The 27,092-nt window shown below is 34.2% G+C and overlaps 3 protein-coding genes across 4 annotated transcripts; 1 reads left to right on the forward strand and 2 right to left on the reverse strand.

The window, feature by feature from the left end:
• Positions 1–417: 417 nt before the first annotated feature.
• On the reverse strand, positions 418–1,773 carry LOC123713130. Its single transcript, XM_045666647.1, has one exon. It carries the CDS (start codon positions 1,517–1,519, stop codon positions 428–430), a length of 1,092 nt encoding a protein of 363 aa, XP_045522603.1. The 5' UTR covers positions 1,520–1,773; the 3' UTR covers positions 418–427.
• Positions 1,774–2,469: 696 nt separating this feature from the next.
• On the forward strand, positions 2,470–7,691 carry LOC123713163. The gene is made up of 3 exons (XM_045666708.1): positions 2,470–2,586; positions 6,442–6,581; positions 6,970–7,691. Exons 1-3 carry the CDS (start codon positions 2,551–2,553, stop codon positions 7,385–7,387), a joined length of 594 nt encoding a protein of 197 aa, XP_045522664.1. The 5' UTR covers positions 2,470–2,550; the 3' UTR covers positions 7,388–7,691.
• Positions 7,692–11,217: 3,526 nt separating this feature from the next.
• Positions 11,218–26,073, reverse strand: LOC123713162. 2 transcript variants are annotated; one of them, XM_045666707.1, is made up of 6 exons: positions 26,015–26,073; positions 15,895–15,957; positions 15,026–15,168; positions 13,901–14,289; positions 13,488–13,612; positions 11,218–11,933 (listed from the first exon to the last, which is right to left on the reverse strand). In XM_045666707.1, the coding sequence occupies exons 2-6, from the start codon at positions 15,946–15,948 to the stop codon at positions 11,715–11,717; spliced, it is 930 nt and encodes a 309-aa protein (XP_045522663.1). In that variant the 5' UTR covers positions 15,949–15,957; positions 26,015–26,073; the 3' UTR covers positions 11,218–11,714. The 2 variants fall into 2 exon arrangements, with proteins under 2 accessions (XP_045522663.1, XP_045522662.1); XM_045666706.1 differs by lacking the exon at positions 26,015–26,073 and adding an exon at positions 18,144–18,284 and having other exon boundaries at positions 11,219–11,933.
• Positions 26,074–27,092: the final 1,019 nt, after the last annotated feature.

Below are 27,092 nucleotides of genomic sequence, written 5' to 3' on the forward strand. Positions count from 1 at the left end.
TGAAAAGACACCTTAACCGAGTGTTAAGGTGTCTTTTCAAAGCATCAACTATGGGCTCACAGTACCTTTCCGGCCTTTAACATTTTGTACTATATTTTTGAAGAAGTTTAAAAAGACCTTAAGGGGCAGCTGGTTCCAGATGTACATACTCTTCGTCCATACATAATAGCTAAGACAATTCTGGTTATGTTCATTATATAAAGGGTATATAATGTATGAAATATAAACTAACTCATATGGTCCAAGTGGAAATCATCTTTACTAAAAATTAAGAGAATAGTGTGTGTATATAAAATATATTCACACTGTTTGTAAAAAAATCAAATTAAACCTAACAAACACAATAAAAGAATATTTTTTCAAAAGCATTTACAGTTAAACCATAATTTAAATATGAATACATCATTTTTGATTAATAAATTAACGTTTATATTATAACAATGTCATCATTATTAGTGTTTGCATAATCATAGTTTGGGTCATCTACATACTGCCTGTAGCCTTTCTGGTATTTTAAGGCTAAAGAATCACCTGGAAGTGTTCTATTAAACATTGAATCACCATTTAAATCCAGCTTTATAATTCCAAAATAGACAGAGTCTATGTCTTCCTTATTTTTTATCATTTTTCTTTCTTTAATGATTAAATGATCCTTAACTGGCAACATCAAAATCATATCCTGCACCTCATTATTAAGTTTTACTTTAGCCTGAATCATTCCATTTGTAGCAAGATCCTCTTCATCTTTTAATGGCAAATTGCATTCCATACATCTTATATTCCCATTAAAATCAGTATTAAAAGGCACAGGGAACAATCTTTCATTTAAATAAAATCTATAAATACACTTATGTTTCTCTTTATTGGCAATACTATGCATCCTTGATTTTGCTGAATGGCATTCAAAAAAGTTTGTATTTCTAAAGTTTTTTAAGATATTAATGTTATCTTGGTCATCTGTGTTGAAGAAACCTAATTCTTCTGTTGAACAGTCATCATAAATTCTGAATATATCATCGGATGAGTTATTACTTTCAGGCTGTTCCTTTATTGTATCTAATGACACTTTTTTGGGTATACCATTGGTTATAGATTCTGTGGATTGATGAAAGTTCTTATTTAAGTAATGTTCCTGAACACCAGTCTGTACTTCACATTTAGTTTTTTTAGAATTAATGGTTTTATTACAAAGATCATCAGATTTTTCCCTGTCTGCTAGTCCTTTGCAGTCACCACATTTCTTGCAATAATCAAACTTTGCTTGTGAGACATGGAACATGCAGTCCGATTTGGTACTTTTGAAAGTTCTTACATTTGTTTTGGTGTTGGAAATGACACCCGTTGAACTACTTTTCCTATGTTTAGATGTTGGATTGATTTGTTTTGATAAAACAACCTTTTTCACAATGTTTGGTCTGTGTACAACTTTAGTGTCTTTCATTTGTTGTGAAACGCGTAAATGTTTGTTAAATCTTTCACATAATATTACATTAGACGAATCACTGCCTTTTTGTGACATTTTATATATATTTTAATGTTTGTAACACTTGTAAGAAAAATATATTAATAAATAAAAGTTTAAGCAGCTGTTGCCATAGAAACGTCATGCTCCTGTAGTCTGTTGGGCCATGATTATACGCTTGTTCCTCGAAAACTCTATCCATCGGAAATAACTTACAAATTTCACATGTTGGACCTTAAATTATAGACCAGAAAAAAACCCAAATCAGAGAGCAATGTTCCATATGGCATTTTTACTCTTTCCTTCAAGAAGTATGATATATATTTCAATATTGATTTAAAAATAATATGTTCTCTTCTTCAATGGTTTCAATTACTTTTTATATTAAATATTTACTTCAGAGATCTCTATCGTAAATTATTGAATTCATAAAGTGACACCTTCAAATTACATTTTATCACTAACGTCACTAGATGGAGCTTAAACATTAAATAGCTAAAATGTTTTACCACATTTAAAATTAAATTACAAGATGATTTATTCAATCAATTAATTATTGTATTGTGTAGGTATTAAATTTTATTTAGGTGTGTGTCATCACTTTTATACATAAAATATCGAAAGATGGAAGATAGATAGGAACTGGAAATAAATAATAATAATAATTATTATTATTATATTATACCATAAATAGGTTCCATAAAAAATACCTTCTCAGGAACATGGAAATGTTTCAGAAGAAACAAAGAAAAAAATTACCATAAGTAGGTACAATATGTGAAAAAAAAAATTAATGATAAGGTACCTAATATACATTTACAATAAAATTAAATAGGTATTGATATTGACTTTAAAAGGTAACAAACCCTTGAGAATGCAACACTTTGTATATTATTTTATAGCATCAAGTCAGCATTTAATTTTTTTCACGTAATGTCTTATTTTCCTTCTCATCATGGCCAAAATAATCTATAGAGCGTTCAGCAGAATCACTAGTGCATCGATGTGCGTCAGCGCAGCTCGCCTCTTTCGGTTTTGGAGGTTCAAGCGAAGTAAGCGATTTAATAACATACGCAGATTATTTAAGCATGGATAAATTCGGTTTTGTCGTCTTTTACTTACTGGTGAGTTCAACATTATTTGAATATAGAGATTGTTTGTCACACAGATAAATATATTATCTCTTATAAATCCTGAAAGTTTCAGTGGCGCCATCTTTTGTACAAATAGACTAAACATTTTCGGAAAATTAAAAGACGCCATAAATGTATTTTTAAATTCATGATTGATGTAAGTAAGTGGTCAAAAATAACAACATCATAATAATAATGTAAATGGATAAATATTGATTTTGTGTTTATTAGGCTCTTGTTTTAAATTACTAAATATCTTCGTTGAACCGTACATTTTACTTTAATGAATGAAAAATGAATAAATTCTTTTTTAAACTTTTGAAATATCTGTATTTATCTCTTTGTCTAAAAACAGTCACATGAATACTGCTAATTGTGAAATCATTGATTAAAAAGATTCAATACATTTTGTTGTATCTATGAATGGTTATTGCGGTCAATGACATGGCAAGATGTTATGAACCATTGCATTTTTATAGACATTAAAAAACCTATACCCAAAACTTTTTGTTGTCTTACCGCTTTTAGCAAGATTGTCTCATTATTGATTTGAATTCTCGTGAATTACACCTCATTATTTTACATAAAGATATAACAGTATCCTACTGAGGCATATACTGCTATTTAGCTTAAATAAAAAAAAACAAATGAAAACCATGAATGGTATTATAGTTTTAGAATATATTGGCTCTAATGTGCCAAAACGTTATTTTTACTTTTGACTTGCTGACGATTTTCTCAAATTGCTTACGGTATAGTATGGTTAAAAAATATTTTCAGAAAAAATACAAATAGATCCAATACTTGACTGTAAACCAATTTTTACTCGTATTCTTCTGTAGGCGTGTTTACATAAAGACGTAAGATTAAAAAAAAGCAAGAAACACTGGCCTTCATGTCCGTTTAACATGAAATAATATTTTTTATTTTACATTATCACTTATATATCAGAAAATATTTCGAACGATGAAGAACCAAAAAACGTTCCGGTTTTGAAAGCCACAGAAAGCTGATCACCCACTTGCAGGCGAAGTTAAAAACTCAACACGCAAATACGGGATTATTTACATAAAAAATCACGATTTCTATGTTTGATATGTTACATACTTAAAAATGTAATTGTTTCTGTTAAATTTATTGATTCTGATTCTGTACTGTCCTTTGAAATCAGTTCGAAATTGACTTTCAAGTGGTCACAATAGTGCAATCTACGTAATTCTCGTTTATGTATGTTTTATTTTGTTAATAATTTTAAATACAAATTATGTATACCAAAACATTGTTTCTCTGAAATTGAATACAGGTCCTAACAATTAATCTATGAAGTATTATTGTTAGACACGTAATATCCATACATACAAAAAATATTACAAAGGTATAGATGAATATAGTTTATTACCAAAGTGTATATTAGCTGTTTAATATCTAGCCTAGATAAAACTGGAATAAAAAAATATGAATATATATATAAAATATATTAGTTATCTTAATTTTTTTTATTAAAAATTTAAATTGAAACAATGCAGACATTAAATAAAAATTCAATGATTTAATGATGCCCGCGGCGTTAGTAGGCCTATTTATTTTTTTATAGGAAATGTACATTAAATATTAGAAATATTGATATATTATTCTTAATATTAAGCTTTTTGCCTTTAATGAATTATTTATTACTTTTATTTTCTATGCATAGATTAGTTGGAAAGTTATTTATATTCGATAAAAATATGCTTTCTCTCATATTATTTTAGCGTCAAATAAAGGGTCTTATATTTAAAAATGTTTAAATTGTATACTTTGTATTATAATATGTTTTTTACTTGGTTTTATTGCAATATGGCAACTACTATGACAATAAAAACAGTATTTACGTCACAATAACACAACCCATCAGAAAAAAATAGAGAAAATAAGGATGTAAATGGGCGTTCATAGTGCTAAAAGCAGTTACTTCCACACTGAGAATTATCTTTTTCAACTTAACGTACTTAACATTGGCGCGCGTGTCATTTATCTTACAATTAATTATACATGAAAATAAACACAGTCTAACTCATTGTCTGCATCCATCAGAGCTAAAACTCGATTTGTCAGAAACAAAGGATTATTAATTAAAGATATTAAAATATGCTTAATCTAAACCGACAAGTGGAATCTTGTACCCCGAAAATTCTCTTTGATGATTGTTTGATCTCATAAGTTAATTAAATGGTCGTTTGACGCCCACTTCCTCCATTATTTTCCTCATCAGTATTTTAATGTATAAAGAGTGTTCCTAAATTTACTCAACAAATCTTAATTTTACACGATATTTATGTGACCTTTAATTTAATTGTAAAACGTTTTTTATCACACCTATGCTTATAATATCAGGTATTTATGTATAACTCTGTTGGCTTTCTTGTGTCGGTTCCTTTTAGCAAAAATAAACACAAATATTACTCGAGGACGTTCATAAGTGTACATTGTGTTATGAATTTTTGGTTATATGAATAAATGATTTGAATGTTGAATTTTGATCAATAAATCAGTTGGAAATCTGACGAAGGAATCATTGGAAGGGTTTGGCGACCGTATATATTATACTCTATCATTATGCCATAAATTCCTTAGTGCTTCTATGGTAAAGAGTGTGATTAACATAGGACAAGGTTAGCACAATAATATATCACAAGAAATGCTGCTTATCTCGTGTGACCAAATAAGTGTTATAGAAGTCTCAGTTTTCAAATATCTATGTTAATTTTTTGGTTTCAAATCTCAAACAAAAAGTATATAAAAGTATTGTTTTTGTTCATCACAGTTTAGGTATGAGGACGTCAAAGGACCCGAGATGGTGGTGGTAATGGTCAAAGCGCAATTAAAATGCAGATGGGACATGCTCCTTGATCCCAATGCCGCATGGTAGTACGCAAGTCACGTAACGCCTGAGGGCACGACACTGACACTATAGTTTTATAGCACTATTAACACTTATTGATCATTGTTTGTTAGTATTATAGATACATTAAATCATACCTTAGTTTTTCGTAACCACCCTTTTAGACAAAATCAGTTGAATTGCGACTCAAATGAACGAAGAATTACCGTCAGCCAAAAACAACGACTATTAAAAACTATATGTTATGACTTGAGCGTACATGAATTGTTAAATCCGCAAGTGAAGCCAATTCATTAATTGAATAGCTCTGCTTATGTCGAGCCTTAACAAAGTTAATTTTTTTATATATGTCAACTGTGTTGGCAAGTCTTATAATTTACCAGCAAATATTTTTATTAGTAATATAAATTATGCGACATTTTACTAATTAAATTCATAGTTTTTGTATGAATACCACATTGATAATAATGGGCCAAACACATCCTGTAGTGAACTATCTAAGTTGATAAGCCGTGAGCTAGATGATCAGCTATCCGGTAATCTGAATGTGGACGACTGAAGCACGTTTATGATGCGATGATATTATTGTTGAATTTAAATTCTTATTAAATTGTTTATTGTGAAAATCCTTGTCAACTCTATGAAGATTTGTAGTTTTAAATATTATGGATATAAATAACTACTTAAGACAATTTTTATTAAGTCTTCACATTATCTTCATCCACTATATAGCGAGAAAATGTTTCTGAAATGTTGTTTTAATTTTCTATTGACCCATTTTTAATTTTTATTACTTAAGAATATTGTAAATACTGTATATTTGTATGTAGGAAATAAACATAAAAATTATCTACTTAGAACTTTATTATAAATGATTTGAATAGTAAGCTTCTGATAAAAAAACAATATTTTATCAAAATTATTTTATCAAATTCGTTATAATATCCAGACTATTTATTTTAAAGTTACATCAAGGCCACCTACGCAGTCTGCCCGAGGAAGACTCGGTGGTTAGCGTATACACCAAGGAAGCAGCACCAGGTGTAGACGTCTACCATCAGATCGCGAATAATATTGCTGAGAGGATCACATCACCAATTTACAGGTTATATGATGAAATCCAATACAATAAAAATCCATAAAAAAAGAAAATTCTGATGTAAGCTTTGAAGATTGTCGTAAATATGTTCGTTAGAATCGCGGATATAATTTTATTTTGTATATAATTTTAATTTTTCTTTCCATTTCTTTAAATATTTTCGGTCAAAAGTTGGTTATCAATACGAATGAATTATGATTTGATTTGGCCAGAAGTCGTTTTTTCTCGAACGACCTCGTCGCTTCTGAAAGAGTTCGTCTTAGGACGCAAAATGACCAACCTTCTTAAATGATCTAAGAAACACACAAAATATGTCTGCCCCACATGGGTCACGAGACTTCAGACATAATGTATGTTTATCTCAAAATAAAATATACAAACAAAATATTTTCAGGTTCCTAGGTTACAATCGCACTACTCCCGCTCCAGAAACGACAACAAAACACAACTGGGACAAAATAGAAATCTTAGAAACTCAACACGCGAAATCTTTTCCGCCTGTGAACAACGATATAGGAGAAAAAGACGTTGAAGAATTATCTGAAGATGTGCAGAAGAAAACAGACAGAAAACCGGAGAAATTTACGCTATATTCTAATTACTTGCCTCTTGGTAAGTTAGAGTTTGATAGTCATAATGATACTAAAGATGATGATGATGATTTTGGTTTCGATGATGTAGAAAGTGATGAAGATGTTAAGCCACGTCAAGGGCCATTTACATTCGTTTTGGAGCTGATGTCCAGTTTGATACAGTTAATATATGGTGGGTTTGTAGCGCTATTTCAGAGGAGACCTGCACAAACTAGTTAGGTATTTTTTTCGATAATACGTAATATTAATTATTGTTTAATATAAAAAAGAAATTCTAAGCTAGCAGAACATCGTTTCAGCGAGTTCATGGATTTTTAAATTCATGCAATTTAAAAACCGTAAATTGCAATTCATATAACATAATTGAGACTGTAGAAAAACATATTTATAGATCGTTTCATACTCTTAACTTGAAATCCAAGACAGATGGCGCTTTATTAAAAATATATAACTGTATTTTTAATAAATAGCTAATATATAAAATCTGAATTAAAATTAAAGTGCAGGCCATATATTCGACGTTAATGCATATTTGTTAACATATTTATATCTGTTTAATATAAACTGTAGATGTAAACGAAATGATATAACTGAAATTATTACGTATGTAAAATGATTAAGCTTTATTAAATTAAATTAAAAGTAATTTTTTAAAGACTCCATACTGTTAAAATAGATTTCAGTTATTTTGTTACTAGCTTTACATTATCTATTTTAACGTATAATTTTACATTGGACTGTTTCAATGTGTTATTCGTAAAAAGATGTATGTCACTTTAACATTAGTTCTGTGCCATAATCTTACTAAAATTTACTATCTTAGGTATTTTAATTATCGTAAAAAAAGAAATACTCAATAATACTTTTTTAATATTTTTTATAAGAATTTTTATACTTGGTAAAAAAGAGTTTGGACTCCGTACACACTGCGTTTTTTCATAATATAAGACCCTCAAATAATATTTGATTAAATATCGCTTTACGTAAAACGTTTTTACAGTAAGTTTATGGCTAAGACTATTAAATGGTTGAGATAGACTACCAAATTTCTAAATAATTACAGATACAAAATTTGTAAATAACTATAAATTACACAAAAATATGTCTTTTCAAATGAAAACGCCTCAGAAAACCTTCAGATCCACATACAATCAAGATAGTGTATACGCCAGTCGATATTATCGTACTGCATATCGGTATGGGGTGAAGCGATATTATCTACAATGCTGAAAATAGAGCGACACAACGCGCCATTCTTAAGATATCTGAATCTTATGAATTTGAAGAATATGAATTCTTTTCGCTACTCAACTTCTAAATTGTACAATGAAACACAACTTGTAACTGTTAGACAACTATACTTAAGGGCATTATGTCGATGTCTTTTTTGGAATTAAACACCTACCACACCTAAGCAAACGTGCACATAAGCACGCACGCACCCAAAAAGCGAACTTTTTCGCCCAACGCCTTTTTCTTTCATCTTTGACCACTGTGTTAAAAACAAAATTTTCACGATTCAAAACAAAACTAAAACGACATCTTTTCAAGACTGTCTGGTGAAACGGAAAATACTGAGCAACAATAGTTTCATTATAAAATGTAAGTGTTATGTTGAAATAATTGTCAAGTACCGTTAACGTATCAAATGACGACTAGGTAGTGCACTTTCTTTTTAACTAAATATCCTTGGTTATTACGTATAACAAAGTTTTTTCTTTAAAAAAATAATAAGGAGAATTTGTTTGATAGAACTGTAATATTTGAATTACAAAAGTATACGGTACTCTTAATCTCTAAACTTAATTTTAATTTAAAGCCTTATCATAATCGACGCAATTAAAATCCTAATTATTATTTAAATAATTATATGTGCTTTCTAATTGTTTGTGGATTAGTTTTTAGTTTGTGACTTAAAATAATTTTCAGTCTTACAAACGAATTGAGAACCTCTTTCCCAAAGTCGGTTAAGGAAAGCCATTTTCCCGGTTACACTCAACATCAAAGTCTTGACGAATTCAAACGATTTCCACCCCAGTGTGAACGTAAATTGAATTTTTTATCTTTTCTTTCATAAGATTGCCTTTGATAAGGTTGATAAAGATAATAACTTGAGATGGCTCTGGCATCTTCAATTGAACATGTATTATTCGCAATTTTGGCATCATCTGCGACACAAAAATGATATTAAGCTGCCCAAATGTATTTTGGGAACAAGAAAGCTCTGATTTTTCTTCTTAACTTATTAAATATAACGTGAGAACAGTCTACATTGCAAGAATTCAAACCTTTTTTAAATGTTGTATTGTCGCAAACCCACTGCAATGGTACTGGTATGTGTTCAATTTACCCACTAAACTTATGACTATCACTTCGCTTATGGAGCCATGATCATTTGTGTATTGTTCGGTTCTTTTTGAGGAAGGGTGCGTAGACATTTACAAATCAACTAAGGCCATGTGTTCGAATCCGGACTGTATTAGTAGTTGTATTGACTCCTTTCAAATCGCTTTTAGGCGGTCATTTGGTCTGTTAGTCCTGGCTAATTAAGCCATCCCAGCTCTATCTATAAGCTCAGAAGTTTGTAGTTTGACGACTTCACGGAGCGACCTCATAGACCGAGGATTTCTGATTGTTGGAAAGCCACAGCCAGGCATTCTACTTCTACGTGGGTAACATTCATACATAATTCCTTTACGCTTAAACAGCCTCTGTACGAGGAACTGTCTGTTGCGCCTCGTTGAGGCTTAGAAGTCGCTTCGTCACTAGCGGAACCCGTGCTGTATACCAATGGATTTTATCCTATGTGTGTTGGAAGGTCGTGATGCTGTCCACTTATACTTGTCTATGATGCACTGCATTTGAATTTGGATTATGTTTTCTTTACTTTTGATGTGCGGTGTCATTTATAGATTAATTATATATTTTCTCATATACAAGTAAAGTTTTCAAATATTATTTACGTTTTAATTAATTGCTCTAGCCGCAAGTCCACCCTATCAAGTCACACGGTGAAGTGTGTGCATCATCGTATATTATTTGGCGAAGATCTAAGATTATTTATTACTATTACTATAAAGACCAAAGTTATAGAGAAAAATACCCAATGAGACACACAAAAGTCTTCAATATGTACCAATTCCCAGTAGGTAACTTTCACTTTATACTAAAATAGAATATACTTCAAAAAGTTTAAGCTTTGAAAAACGAATCCGACAGTGATCCCCTGAATCCAACTCCATTAGACCTTTTACGAAATGACAAACAATAAAGCCGGCCTATTAACAAATGTCACGGACTATCAAATAAATTATATTTAGCTCGTAAACAATATATTAATCCTAAACAAATACGTATACAGGTAACAATTACTTCTAAATGCTATTTTACATAGGTAACTTTGTGGTTATAGGTACAGTGTATAATACAATTCGATAAAATATTATTGTTAATGCCCATTGCCTAAGCCTACAATTTCAGTTGCATAGCAGTGTTGGCTATGTGGCTTTAGCGTGCAACTCTCATCACAGTCTTATGTTCAATTCCTGGCTAGACAGATATAGATATCCATTATATTTAGCTTGGCTTATATATCGATGGTGTATATCAGACACAGAAAGGTAACCTATTAGAAAAAACAAATGATCACGATACAAAAATGTGATGCCAAGGCCTAAAGGGTTGAAAGTCACTGGTCTTTTTCTATGCGCAAACGGATATACTTTATATGCGCTACCACTTGCTTTTCCGACAAAGGTAAACATCGCGGAACAATTGGGATGTCATAGGCTAGATTTATCTATAATAGAGGAATAATAAAAAAAATGTACCCGAGAACAAAAACCATAAATGCTTAACGCCACCGAATAGTATTATTATTATCATTCAAACTAAATAGTATTACCGACTTGTTTCTAGAACATTATTCCACAGTTGACCAAAAGGGTCAAAAAAGTTTGTATAAAATAGAGGAATATGTGTGTTACAATAAAAGATTAAAACTATTAAGTATACTCAGCTGTTTTTATTTGCGAAACTGTTACAAAATACATTTATTATATACATAAGACCACTAATCAAATCATGTCACACATATCATCTAAGTATGAAAATTAATACTAAATTTTCCTTATAAAAAAATTGCGTTCGAATAATTGATAAAAATGGGAGATTTCTTAAACTATCGTATAACATATCGTATTTGTTTAAAAGTCTTGCGAAAGTTTTAAATATCAAGACTATATATAATATGAATACATAGGGTTAAATGTGACGCTATTTCTATAATTTGTTAAGATATAAATACCTCTTCAATAGTTTTCTTGGAAAGCCAGAATTTTCATCAAAATATATATCATTTCGTTCTTCATAATATTTATCGAAGAAATAAAACGAATTACTACAATTTCAGCGACCTAGATTAATTTGTGGATTTGGCTGTAAACATTTTTACGCTACAATCATAGATAAAACTATATTTTTTTTTAAATTAGAACACTTTTAATTACAAAAAGTACGTATAACGTTGTATAATTATTTAGAAAATCTAAAGCTTATAAACAAGTGGCTGTAAGTATCTTAAAGCTGCTGATAAAGTGGATTCATCCTTCGCCAACTCCGCGACCATCTCTTTGGATCTGTTGTTAGCGTAATCATGGCCGCAGTCGTGTCGATCTACCATCTTGGAGAGAGCCATGCTGAGTTGTGCCCGCGCACCACCGCTAGATGACTCAGCAAGAGACTTCATAACTTCAGGCGAGAAACCCTGGAAAATTTAGTTCAACTTGAACATATATGGTTTAATAGACTTTAATAATGATACGTGATTTAATAGACTTTAATAATAATAATCCAGTGGCGCAACAACCCTATATGGAACTTGGCCTCGGATTGAATAAATTTTTCTAATAATTTTTATTTAATAGACGATTTGGTGATCAGCCTTCTATCTGACACATGTCGTAATTATTTTTTTGGATTTGGACATGCCACACGATGACCTTCCCGTACATAATGCGCATAGCTAAAAAAATCCATTGGTGCCGGGGATCGAACTTCGACCTCACGCTACAGTTAAACAATGTATATATGAATATACGGAGTACAGACGTAGTATTACTAGACAAAAGTTTTTTGACACACAGTTCACGCAAACCGCTGGATTATGATGAGTTTTTGATCGATAGGGAAAGAGAGAATCAATACAGTTATGTGTGGAGCTTTAGCGAAATTTTCTTCAACATTTACAAATATTAAAAGTGGACCTTTATCAGATTCACTTTCCAATTTAACCTGCTTCAGTGTTTGAATCATATATATTCATGAAAAAGTTACCTATTCGCAATGTACATTAACTTGTATCAAATCTCAAAGTAATTTCGTTCTCAATAAAACTACAAATCACCTAGATCCGAACTACTTTGTTTTCCTGCTGCCACTGAAGGTCAAAGAACTCGTTATGGGGAAAATGAACTGGATTTTTATTGACTGTCTCTTGATTCTTATCAATTGTAGTCAATCGTAGATTTAGAAAAACTCAAACAAAAGTCTGGATGAAGATTTTTATATAGAGACAGAATTTTCTTTTCATATACCGAATCAGCTATGGTAATACAAAAAATTCGAGGCTTCATTAAAATACAATAATAATATCTTTTCTATGAACTAAGTATATTTAGTTTCACTGCTACTTATACGAATTCGCCTTTTGTGTAGCCAATAAAAGTTTTATTGTTTAGTGTAGACAGACCAATGATTTATTTTTGCCTCCATCCCTATGACTTGGCCATAAAAGCTGACAAGTTTCATAGACAGTGACATTTATTGGAATCTAAAATTGCTAAAAGCAAGTCGCATTTTTTTATAATCATCAGCCCGATGTACAATATGTTAAAAATAACATATCTTGAATTAGTCCTTATGTATTCTTAAGATATTAAATGTTCAGATCCACTTCTATAATAAGCTATATGAAATAAAACAGTTAGCATGTTATTTATTATATGCTAGTATTATGGACTTTGAAATGTTAATTCCTTAATGGAAGTCTAGTGATCTTGAAATAATCAGATACTAAAGTGCACATACATAACATGAAACAATTTTATTTTTATTCTTAAACTTGATAGTATTGGGAAGATCAAAGGTTTTCCTCTCCATCTTAAGTGTTTAAGTATTAAACAGATAGCAATAATACGATACCAAGCAAATCCTTTTATTAAGAGCCTTGGTTAGTTTAATATATCAATATCCCTTAATATTCTTCGAATTTAGTATCAATATAATTATTTATCAGTATTATCTATATACTCGTACTTACACTGTAGTCAGATAGCCTCTGCCGTTTAGCGTCTCTGCTCAGTAGATCGTACAGCAATAAAAGTCTCAAATTAGACGTTGACAATTTGCCTTTAGAGGAAGGTTCCGCTGGATTCAATCTGAGACCTGAAAGCAGAGCATAAAATATATATGTATTGTGTTAACTAAACAGCAGCTTATCAGCCTCGGAGTATGTATTAGGGCTGATTTAATACATTTAACACAATTATACTGTATATCTAGGCACTAAGCCACTTACGTGGAGTACAGTAAGTAGGGTTAAAGCCGATAGAAAGGATTAACTACTTATGTTACATAGTTAATGGAATAAATATTTCTACGTTTGTTTTATTAGAAAGGTTTTTACATGTTTACTCAGTTGTCAAACGAAGAAGGCTAGATAAAACATCTTACCTTCCCACACGTCTACAATCCTATCATCATCAGGATCATTGGCCATTCTTATCATTTCTCTTACATTTGCAGATAGATACTGCAAGTTCTCTTCATCAAAATCATCAGAACGGCTTGAGACCTTCAAATCATCATATGGTGGCAGCAAATGTGGGTCATTTGGTGCTGGATCCACAATAGGATTCACCTCTTCGTTATGAGCTGCCAGAAGGGGTCCATCGGACTTGGTGCCTTGTGGTTTGATCAGGCTGTATTGATGCTGCTCGATAGGGAGAAGGACAAATTGTTGGGTTTTTGGGAAGTTCTTGCCAGGGGAAATACGGTCTGAAGGCTTTGGTGGTGATGATGGTGAATATAGGCCAGGTTTGTGGAATGGTGTTGTTATATCTCTGAAACATTACATTTTATATGTATTTCAGTGAAATGAGCTCATATAACCGTTATCAAGGAGATAATCGATGTAAGACTCGTATAACGATCAGTTCGATAATGATTTAAAATAGATCTATATTCTAAAAAGTTATATAATATATTTAAATTTCAGCGGTACGGTTATCTGCATAATATTTTTTTTATGGGACAGGATGCGAAGAAGCATGTGGGTTACTTAAAGTTAAGAGGTTTGCAAGCGAGTTTCCGGCCTTTAAGATAGTGGTACAGGTAGTGGTGGTTGAAATTACCTGGAATGCCAGCTGGTACCATAAAATGGTGGTGCAAGCAAGAAGTGTCTTTAAAAGCGCTCTATTGTGGAACGTCAGACGTCAAAGTGGAACGGATACGACTTGGCAAGATTTTGCGTATTTTGCGAGATTTAATTGCATGTACTGAAACTTTAAAACAGTGCATTTTTTGCCAACTTTCGTGTTCAAAACTATACTACTTCGACCAAAGATCACTCATATAATATGTTAGTTAAGCCTTTTAGGATTGAAAAAGCTAAGCGACAGATTTTTTTAAATATTAGGATTGTATTTAAGCAATTGAAACCCAAACCTAGAATCTGCATCTGATATTTTCCCAAAAGTAGCTGAAAAAAGAAAAGCAAGAAGGAGAAAGGACCATCACCTAAGCCGATAGCGCGTTAACCATCCATTCAAGTTAGCAAAATAATCGAAGTTCACATACAATGGTTTGTGAGTTGTAGTAGTTTTTAGAGGAACCTCGTCTTTCATTTCAAAAGACATTTGGTCAGTAAGATGAGCGATGATCTGCATGGCTACGGGCAGGTAAGAGTCGGAGACGCGGACATCTTGTTTTGCTGAGTCGACCTGAAATTGAATATACTCGTACATAACCTGATTAAATGTTTCTTGTACTTAGAATTCAATGCAGTTTCAAATAGATTTGAAAATAAATAATATTCAAGAAGTTGTTAATCTTTGGTACAATACTAGTGATGAAATATTTTTCGTATTAGTTTACCAGAATCACTCTTCTGAGGAGTGGCTTCTGACTGAAGTACATAAAACCTTATAAATACTGTTTTTCAGCTTAAGTTATATAAATTTACTTTAGACTTTCCTACAGAAGTAAAACTTTATTAATTCCGTATTGATGATTGTATTTTTTTTTACAAGACAGCTATTTGAAACTTTTAAATAAAGTAAACTCATAAGAAACTACTAAACAAGAAACAAAATATTAAAAAACATTATTGTAAGGACTTTTAAGTTCAAAACGTTCGTTGGCATAAAGAACTAACTAAGACTATTTATGCTTTTGTCAATCGACGAGGCCATAACATAAACATTATACAGTAAGTGAACATTTTAGACATTATTAAGAGTCTATTTTTGATGTTTTTACAACCATAAAAATCCTTTTCAACAAAGTTTTGGAAAGCGCTATTGTATGTTAAATATTATGAATATTCAATTTGTGACATCATTGTCCCATATGCAGCTTTGTTAGTTCATTTGTCACACTTTTATTTTTTAATTAAAATATCTCGCTTTCATCTCCTTTCCAATATTTATTATATGTAATAAACTTACCGCATTCCTCCCGGACAGAAGAAAAACCGTCAGAAAAAGAACGTGTTGTAACATTTTGGTTATCTGAAAGTATAGAATAGTTATTATTACGTTATCTATGTATGTAAAAGCCACTACATTAGATTCGTCCTTATTATCTATGGCTAGCAAAGCTTTTTAATACCGGTACTACAAGTGTTGTATATAGTCCAAAACTTTGCCTCGTTTGTTATAATTTATTAATCGTACAATTCGTGAACAAGGAGTTCAAGGAACTCGCAACACTACATTGTCTATATCACATTTGCTTACGTTCTCTTGATAACAACGAAATTCGAGTTACAAAATATTATTTTCACGTATTGATTCGGTAAAAAAAATTAATTGGACAGTACTTAAAGCATAGCAAAGTATAAAACTTAAGTAGCTATTTTAAAACCACCCAATATTCACACATCACTTATACTTTCTATAGTAACAATGCCTTTTACGCTTAGAATTCGTATATGTCACACGAATGGTCTTCAATACTAATGTAATGCCACAAACCTATACGACACCGTGGTGGGGAATATCTAAAAATATGTAAGTAAGTTGTAAGGCGGTCTGTATATCAAAATTTGTATCTCATTAACAATGATTATTACAGAATTCGTTTGTCTAAAGGCATTGAGTCAGAAATCGTTGTATTTGAGTAGCCTCTGTAAGTTCCTTACTTTCTTTGCAGGTTTATTTTTACAATTTAGCTCAGTCACGCTCAAGATAGCGGATCTAGAACCCAAATGACATGTAGAGATTGTGTATAAAAAACAATCAAAATCAGTCACTTCTAATACGTTATTTGCTGCCGATACAGAGAATCCTAGTGTGGGGATGGTACACTTGGTTATTAACTAAACAGTCTTTTTGATTATGCATAATAAAGATTTTCTTTTCATTTCTTAAATTCACATATTAATAAACCTTGATACGGTATTATTTAAAAAAAATATAATATTAGATCCGTCTTGACACGCCTGAATATTTACGCGTAAAAAAGTACAAAGATTATCTTAAGTAGATCTTCGCTACTTAAGTCACGCCCGCGATCACGCGATAACGAATATACCGATTTAATTCACTATTTATACTTTATATAAGGTTCTTACAAAATAACAATACTGCATAAAAAATGGTAAACGTGTCTTTGGTAGAAGACATAGGTTTCCTCTTTTTTTTTCTTAAACTGGATTGCAAATGTTGGAGTTATCGCAGCCTATGGACACCCATTTTAGTAGGTACGTTACCAGGCTTCGTTGGAGGAGTATACTCCATTTTGAAACATTTGGAGGTCGCATCTCCCAGGGAAGACGTCCACCGAGAGATGATTCCGTTCGCTCGTTCACTAAAGATAATGTCTAGTAGAACGAACTGTGAAAGACTTACACTGTCTGCGTATACCGTAGGAGCAAGTGTTTGTACACCGTGCTTTGAACGTACGACCTGACGATTGAGAGTCACACCCTAAGACACTGAGCTAACTCAACACAAGACTTCAGAGTTCGGAGACGCCTACTAACACTGACATTATGGTCTGAAGATAAATACATAACTTTACCTATATATAGTTTATCCCAAATCATCAATAAAATTAAATGATTTATTTATGAGCAAAATTTAACGCATTGTAAAAAAGTAGTAACTCGTTTACGTGCAATAAAAAAATCCAGCATTTTAAGGTAAGAACATAAATTTTATCGGTGTCGTAAACGGAACAATGAGTTTAGGAGATGCAAATTGACTGTTGAGATGATAAATTTTAGGTGATATCAGAATGGCTTGAGATTCTGTAATAAAATGTATTAAGGCGATATCTGGAACAACTTCAGTTTGTTAAAGGTGGTTATTGTCTATCAATGTATGAGTCTTTATGTTGACAACACCATAGTCTAAGTTTTCGGAGGAGAATTTAATTTTCTAGTCTAGTCTATATATCTAGTCCAGCCATATGTTTTGTTACAAATTAAAATGATTTTTTTTAATGATGTAATGTAATATTATTAAAATTTATACCTATATATATTTATTAGTCTCAGCAAAAATTTAAAAAAATATTCTATTCGAAATGGCCACCTTTGGCTTTTATACTGGCCTTTAATCTGTTTGTCCACACATGTATGGATTTACGTACTGTAGAAGGGAAATTTTGCCACTGCTTGCTCCAAAGATTTTTTAAGAGACTCATGTGTGTCATTTAGAGCACGCAGCAGGCCATGTCCTCTGAAACTTACCATAATTTGAATTCTAAAAGATTGAGGTCTGGGCTAGATGAGGGCTAGTCTTCAGCTCTTTTAAAGTCCGGAACATTAGTTTCAAGTCAGGCTTGGGTAGTTCATGTCTTGATCAGAAGCAGAATCCTGCTCGTAATTTCGCTGTGTATTTTGAAAAAGTGAATTGCTGAGAGATTTCACAACATGATCCAAGACTGTGTATTGATAAACCGCTGAAGTTTTCACATCTTTTTCATAAAAAAATTATATATATACTTTACCATTTTCCTTATTGTAGAACAATGTTCAAGATAGAGATAGATGGAGCCAGTTGGAGGTCTATACTTAAGGCATTATTTTTAATGTATGTTCAAGACCAATGGGTAAAAATTAACTATTAAAAACACCTTTTTATAATAAATCGAAGCTTACAACAGCCAAAATAAAAGATGAAAATATTGTGAACTAATTTTCTCGGGACTAGGCACCCAGATGAAATAATAGTAATAAAATCCTAATAGTCATCAAACGTTATCTCATAAATATATAATGTCCGTAAGGTGGGTGCGTACATAACATATTTATTTATTCACACTTATACAAAAAATACATATAAAGAAACATACTCTAGTACTATAGTATGTGGAATCGAAATAAACTACAGATTACAGTGAAATAAAACATGACAACAAATAGGTCGTAGAAAGCCCCGCGGCCGTATAACGGACCTAGGATTTGTACTTGTCTCAACCCACTTCCTTACACAGGCTACGACCAAAACGGACGTTTAAATTGGACATTACAAGAACCTTTTCTGGCATGAAAGCTGTTATTACAAACATATTTTATTATAAACTCAGCTACAATTATTCTGATGGTAGCTCTGGGATTATGTACGTCTCATGAATTTTCTTAAGTTAAAAGCCTTTTCTGTAAAGTACAAACCGTTGTTAATTTGACACAGTAGTTAATTTTAACTATTTCAGTGAATTAACGATCATGATAAATAATAATTTCGCTTTCTGTAGAAAGTACAAAATTGTCACGGACCGACCACAGAAATATACAGATTCAAAATAAAATGACAGTTTGACAATTCAATATTGGATATACATAAATAAACAGCTATGGAAAAGAGAATGATTTGAGATCCGTGTAAGCTCATAAATTTAATAATGAAAATAATATTACATTGGTACATATTTTATCCAAAACTATGAATACCTTAATAACTACGTTGAGTTATTTTTACTTATATTAGCGTTTTTTGTTTACATAACGTAATAAACCATTAACTATTGTTATGTGTAAACAGTATTTATAAGTCTAAATTATTTTTTTAAACTTTCACAATTTAATTCATTATTAGATTTGACATCTAATAATGAATTAAATTGACTTCCATGTCTTTTTTACCTTGTCTTTGGTTTAAAAGTACGCCATATTTGTTTACCGTTTAAATCAATTCAGAATAAATTGACTATACTAACTAGTAACTTTTTGAAGAACAAATTGAAATATTTGTCAATATTCGTGATGAATCCTAAAAATCAAACAAATTGACTTTTTCATACCTAACGTATTTTAAAACATATTTATTCTCCATTAAGAACATAAATTACGTTAATCTATCTATAAAACTGTTAGTTTCATAGTCGTAAGATGTTTTACACATATGTATATATTGTCAATTCGTGCAGCGGTCCGAAAAAAGATGGGGGCATTCGCATGTGGTGTGTGGTGGTGGAATGTTCCAAAAAGAAGCAATAAGTCTATTCTCAACCAACTAAAGATCGGGGTCAATCGCCTACCCGTTGGTCTGACCAAAATAAGACAATTATAGCTCTCAACATCCCTAATACACTGAGACAAGATGAGGATACAATGGTGTGCAGCAAGTCGATGTATCGGTTAGGGCTTTTCAAGACAGGTACGACCTTTCATGAGGACTACGAAGAAGATATATATCTATCGGCAATGGTCCTTAGACAGCTAGAGTAGTGTTACATATAAATCTAAACATTATGATGTTACTTTAGTAATTCAGTGATACGTGGGTAACACTGAAAATGTTTAGAACTGGCCAGTTAGAAACATTGCCAATGAATACTTTTTTTGCAATTTTTCAATTTTAGAACTCTGGTAACCTAATGCAGTATATTCCATTCATTTATCATTTGTTTTTGTGAATTGGCGGCAAATCTAAAACTCTTATTACACGTGAAAATGAACCCGTCAGGAACCACACAGAAACCGCTTTGTACCACATGGATCCCCCATACTTTAACCGACGACCAGAAACACCCTCGCCAAATGTTAGATAAGTTCAACGGCGGTGACTCAATGCTGTATTTGACATCGTCACAGTTGATGAAAGTTGTATATATTGTACGTACCCGAAACCAAAAAAAAAACAGCTCAGTGGGCGTTTCCTTTCGAGGATCAGCCAACTAAGGCAAAGAAGTCAAGGAAAAAATATGAATGCCTCATTCAGGTTGTGCTAGAAGATGGAAGGACAGTTACTGCAGACTGGTATGTGAATCGCTGTTTGCCTGACTTGGAAAAAATTCGACAGCAGCGCCCTCGAAGCAGGATCCTCCTTCACCACGACAATGCTTCAGCGCACTTCGTAAAACGGACTGTTGAATATTTCACTATGGCAATTGTCGAGATAATGAGACATCCGCCATACAGTCCTGACCTGATATCCTGCAACTTTCATTTATTCCCAAGAACTAAAGATAAAGTTAGAGGTATTCGCTTTACGAGCCCTGAAGATGCGGAGAAAGTGTATGAAAATGACATAGAAGAGACCCCTCAGGCAGAATGGGCCCACTGCTTTTCTCATTGGTTCCATCGAATGTAACGATGTGTAGGGAATAAGAAGAGAATGATCGGCAATTTTCTACATTAAGCCGTTTTTCATTTTCTAAACATTTTCAGTGTTACCTAGGTATATACAAGACATAATAATTATATTATTAAACAAAAAGCTAGTAAAATTTCTGGCTAATCAGCCAGGACCATTCGATGCGCAAAAGTAGATTTAGGTTTATATTCAAACAAATACATACACGTAATTTTTCCATACTACACAAAATCGGACCAAGTTGCGGTCAATACTATTATTTCTTTGAAACATTAATATCAAAAAAATGTTGAACGTATATACCAATATTACAATTATAAAACCTTTTATATGCTTTATATCAAGCATGGGTTGATATTAAAGTCGTTCTCAATTTATCGTTCAAAATTATTATTACGGGCAGCTCGGATAATCTTTTTTTGGCGAACCACATGATTAAAAAAGGTATTTGAAAACTTTTAAAGTCCATAAATTACTAATGCAATTTTCCCAGACCCACAGTGGGTTAAAGATAAAATTTGATTTAGTGATTCAAGATTGGAGTCTGTATAACCGGTATGAACTCTTTTTATGTTATTAACAGGCAAACCTTGCATTTTAGTATTTTGTATACGTATGTTTGTATAGTTATTACCTTTGAAAATTAAACGGCCGAATCAATGAAAGTTCAATTGTTCCATCATATTTTTATTTTTACTGAAAACTCCTAGTGGGAGTGCCATGCTGTTGCTTTCGGGCTTCAGCCAATCGGGCAGGCACGACCGGGGCAGTACCACTGTCTCACAGAAAACCGGCGTGAAGTGATGCAATAGGTTCATCTTATTGTACTCGCGTTTCGTGCGGTGAGTGAGACTCCCGGAGCCCATCAATTCCCCCCTCCCCCAGAATATGAAGATGCAGTTTAAACAGAGATTACCCCAGGGGGGTACCACACGTTTCCGCTGTGGAGAATCCCCCTCTGAGCGTCCATCATCGGAACAATCAGTATTCGGTGGTGGATGCACAGGCTGCCCTTCGTATTCTGGGGTGGGCAAAAACTGCTCAAAAAACTATAAGTTTCGATCTCGGGGCAAACGGAAGAATTTACCGAAGGCATCCCCTTCCACGCTCTCAGTGGACTTTACCAATGTTAGGGGGCTCAACTCTAATCTTAACGCGGTTCACTTTCACCTCGAAACTGCGAAGCCGGCCTTATTCTTCCTTACTGAGACTCAGATATCCTTCCCGGCTGATACTTCCTACCTCTCCTACCCGGGGTACAAATTGGAACATTCATTTGTGCCGCGGGCGGGAGTTTGCGTGTACGTCAGAGAGGATATCTGTTCTCGTCGCCTCGGGTCGCTTGAAGGAAGGGACCTATCTAGCCTCTGGCTGCGCGTAGACTGCGATGACCATCCGCGATTCTACGCATGCCTGTATAGGTCCCATAGCGGAAATACCGAAACTGAGCGACTCATTGAGCACATCCAATTGGCTACAGATTCCCTGCTCGAAGGGGTTCCTACCGCTGAAATCGTGATACTTGGCGATTTTAACGCTCACCATGCCGATTGGCTCGGTTCGGAAACCACCGATCACGCGGGAAGATCCTTTCACGACTTTGCTTTAGCTTACGACCTGTCACAAATGGTCCCTGCGATTACGCGAATACCAGATGTGGATGGTCATAAACCCTCTTTGTTGGACCTTCTGCTGACCTCACATCCGGAGACCTATCAAGTCTCTGTTGACCCGCCATTGGGTTCATCGGATCATTGTGTGGTCCGGAGTACTGTGCCTACTACGCGCCCTCCTCGGCCCCGTTTTTCGGGTTGTCGTCGTATTTGGCACTATCGGTCAGCAGATTGGGATGGGATGCGGTCTTTCTTTGCGTCCTACCCTTGGGGGCCTATGTGCTTTTCGTCGGAAGCTCCAGATTCCGTCGCTGCCTCTGTCGCCGAAGTGGTTCTGCAGGGCATGGAACTTTTTATTCCATTCTCTGCGGTGCCGATCGGTGGCAGGTCACAGCCCTGGTTTAAGCGTTCTTGCAAGGCGGCATCGCGTCGAAAGCGAGAATGCTTTAATGCATGGGCGGAAGCGGCGATATCTCGTGATGCCAATACCAGCGAACATAAAAAAGCATATAACTCAGCCTCCAGGTCCTTCAAACGGGAAATCGCTAAGGCAAAGTCAGAGCACATCGCCAGATTTGGCGAGAGATTGGCCCAACTCCCTTCTGGGACTCGAGCCTTCTGGTCTCTCGCCAAAGCTGTACAAGGGAATTTTTGTCAGCCATCGATACCACCGCTGCACAGAGAGGATGACTCGCTCGCCCACACTGCGAAGGAGAAGGCCGACCTCTTGGGCTGTCTCTTTGCGTCCAACTCGACTTTGGATGACCGGGGGAGATCACCACCGGCGATTTCGCGGTGTGATAACTCAATGCCGGAAATCACATTCCAGCAACGTGCTGTTCGCAGAGCACTATCTTCCTTGGACATTCATAAGTCGAGCGGGCCGGATGGTATCCCTCCAATTGTGCTGCGTACATGTGCTCCTGAGTTGGCTCCGGTCCTGACGCGCCTTTTCCGGTACCTGTACTCGCTCGGCACTGTCCCGAAGTGCTGGAAGACCGCTTCGATACATCCGATCCCTAAAAAAGGCGATCGCACTGATCCATCCAACTATCGCCCAATCGCAATAACCTCCTTGTTCTCCAAAATAATGGAATCCATTATTAATGGCCAGCTCTTGAGTTATCTAGAGGGCCACCAGCTGATTAGCGATTATCAGTACGGCTTTCGTCGTGGTCGTTCAGCTGGTGACCTTCTAGTATACCTTACTCATAGATGGGCAGAGGCAATTGAGTCCAAGGGGGAGGCACTAGCGGTTAGTTTGGACATAGCGAAAGCCTTCGATCGGGTGTGGCACAAAGCACTGCTCTCGAAGCTACCAGCCTACGGGCTTCCTGAGAAATTATGCGACTGGATCTCCAGCTTTCTAGCCGATCGGAGCATCAAGGTCGTCGTCGACGGAGCATGTTCCGACCTTAAACCCGTGAATGCTGGGGTCCCACAAGGCTGTGTTCTGTCCCCGACCCTGTTTCTTCTGCATATCAATGACATGTTGCAACTTAGCAACATTCATTGCTATGCGGACGACAGCACTGGGGATACTCTTTACACTGGCCGGGCAGGTATTTCTCGGGCAGTTGTCGATGAGTACCGGAACAAACTTGTGTCTGAAGTCGAAACTCTTTTACGTGGAGTCTCGGACTGGGGTAGACTAAACCTAGTCCAATTTAACCCCAAGAAGACACAAGTTTGCGCGTTTTCCGCGAAAAAAATACCCTTTGTCGCTACTCCTCTTTTCGAAAACACTCTTCTTGAAGCCACAGCCAGCATCGGAATACTTGGCGTTGACATATCGAACGACGTTCAGTTTCGCGGTCATTTGGAGGGAAAGGCTAAATTAGCCTCCAAAAAGCTTGGTGTGCTCAGCAAGGCGAGACGGTACTTCACTCCGGGCCACCGCTTGCAACTCTATAAAGCGCAAATACGGCCCCACATGGAATACTGTTCTCACCTCTGGGCGGGGGCTCCCCAGTACCAGCTCCTTCCACTTGACCGTATCCAACGAAGAGCGGTTCGAATCGTCGATGACCAATCCCTCTCCGAGCGGCTCGATCCTTTGGCGTTGCGTAGAGATGTGGGGTCACTCTGCATCTTCTACCGCATTTACCATGGAGAGTGTTCAGAGGAGTTGTTCGGATTAATACCTGCAGCTGAGTTTCAGCATCGGACGTCGAGGCAAAATACAAAATTCCACCCGTATCACCTCGACGTCCGACGTTCCACGACTGAGCGTTTCTCAAGGCAATTTTTGCCGCGCACCACCGCTATGTGGAACCAGCTGCCCACTGAAGTATTTCCGAACCAATTCGACTTAGGGTCCTTCAAGAAAAGAGCGTACAAATTCTTAAAAGGCCGGCAACGCACTCGCGAGCCCTCTGGCATTGAGAGTGTCCATGGGCGGCGGTATCACTTAACATCAGGTGAGCCTCCTGCCCGTTTGCCCCCTATTTTATAAAAAAAAAAAAAAAAAAAATAGAAAGGTTCTGTTTTAATTTTAAAAACAATTTTACTCTTTCTAGTATCGATATTAAATTATAGATAATAAAATAGATGTAAGTTACGTTCCGGTGGATCTGTATAACCTAGGGCCATAGTAAAATTATTGTGCAGTTGATTACCCAAGTTATTTTACATATCTATGCACTGACAATTCGCTTAGCGACCAGAGAGTAGTTATATCTCAAAGCAGACGCTTAACCAATTAAAACAGAGAACAAGATTATTATAAATCCTGCTACCATAGAAGCCAGTAAGGTAAGGAATTAAATTCTTAATTTCTCAGTTGGAGTAATGTGTTGTAATTAAACACATTGTCGAAGCATACTATTCAATAGATTAGGTTCACGCAAGAATCTATAATGTCAAATCGCTCAAACCAGTTCAATTCGTCTGTTTTTATCTAAACAAGATTTTATATTTAAGTTTTTAAGTAGTATCTTACTATTAATAGTCACAAATAAAATAATCCTTAAATAGTTAAATCATACTTTATGACGTTTATTTTTGTAAAACGTTCCCGTGATAATGGCAATGATAAGGATCAACATTCAATAAGTGTAGAGTGTTCAAACAAATATTCTACACAGACGGTACTAACAGTCGTCCTTTAAGAGTATCATTACGTACTTAGATAAGTAACGTAAAGACTTAAATAAGTTTATCATATATTTCCAATCGGACATATATGATAAACTTATATAATTGCTAAACAAAAGCTTCACTGTTGCTTTCTTCCTCTGAATTATTATTTTTTAATTTATAACCTACCATTATTTATTGACTCTGTGTGCGATTATTAATAATAGAAGCTATTGAAGTACTGAAAACTTTACTGAACTTATATTCCAGCTACATACCTAAATATTTAAAATTAGAATTATAAGGCTTACAAAGTGTTTTTAAAAACTTACCGCTAATAGCTTTGAAGACGCGTGCGTCGCTGCGCGTGCGTCGCGACACTGAGCCACAGCATCCCTTGAGGATAGTGACCTCAGGTTGTATCGTTAGATTTATATAGAGTTGCGAAACTTGCTCGAGAGGCTTCTAAATAAATTTGATTATTCTCATTTTTTTACCTTAGCAGTAGCACTAATGTGAATTATGCTTGATTTTGATAGCATAACTGTTTACCTACGACTCTTAGCATTTTGTATGAAATAAAGTCGTATTCATTTTTACTTATCTCTTTAATATAGAAAAGGTCCAAAATATATAATGTTCGCGCCGCGTCAATCTTACTTCTATTAATTTTGATGATGATGTTAGAGTGATGAGGAAATATGGAATTAATTAAGAAGCTCAAAATACCATATAATTTAATATATCGCGTCCAGCAACAGCCATAGCTGTTATACAATGGATTATAAAACAAAAGAACAATACATTTGTCACAATAAATAATAGTTCCAGGTAAAATAAAGCGATCTTGTTCTACCAAATTTGGAAATAAGACTATTCTACTTATGATTTCCTTAAGATATATAATAATAAAATATTTCTTAATTAACAATTCTTAATACAACGTTATATAGATATTTCGATAAGACAAACAGTGGTGACGGTCGCGTTCACTGACCACTAATATGGTATTAGCATACAAGTAAAAATTCGCGTCACACACACACACAAACAGTGTCAGTGTACCTATATCCACATGCGGTTTTTCAATTAGAAAACAGCTTTTTACATTTCTTAAAGGGCTTAGATTCTTTAGGACTGGTTGAAACTGGAATCTAAGGCACTTTAGCGAAGGCTCCATAAGTGAATATAACAATTATATGCCAAGGAATAAAAATATCTTTCTATGTATACATAGTATTAATAGTGAGTTTTTTAGATTAAATACTTTCAAGTAAATTGTTACTTATATTACTGTTCGTCACTTACGCCTCTCAGAGACCCAGAATCAATTTATATTCAATCCAGAATCAGCCATAAATTAACTACATATTTTAATTTAATTAATGATAAGTTATACTTTGTTGATTT

This window comes from Pieris brassicae, chromosome 8 (assembly GCF_905147105.1).
Source record: "Pieris brassicae chromosome 8, ilPieBrab1.1, whole genome shotgun sequence".
Lineage (NCBI taxonomy): Eukaryota > Metazoa > Arthropoda > Insecta > Lepidoptera > Pieridae > Pieris > Pieris brassicae.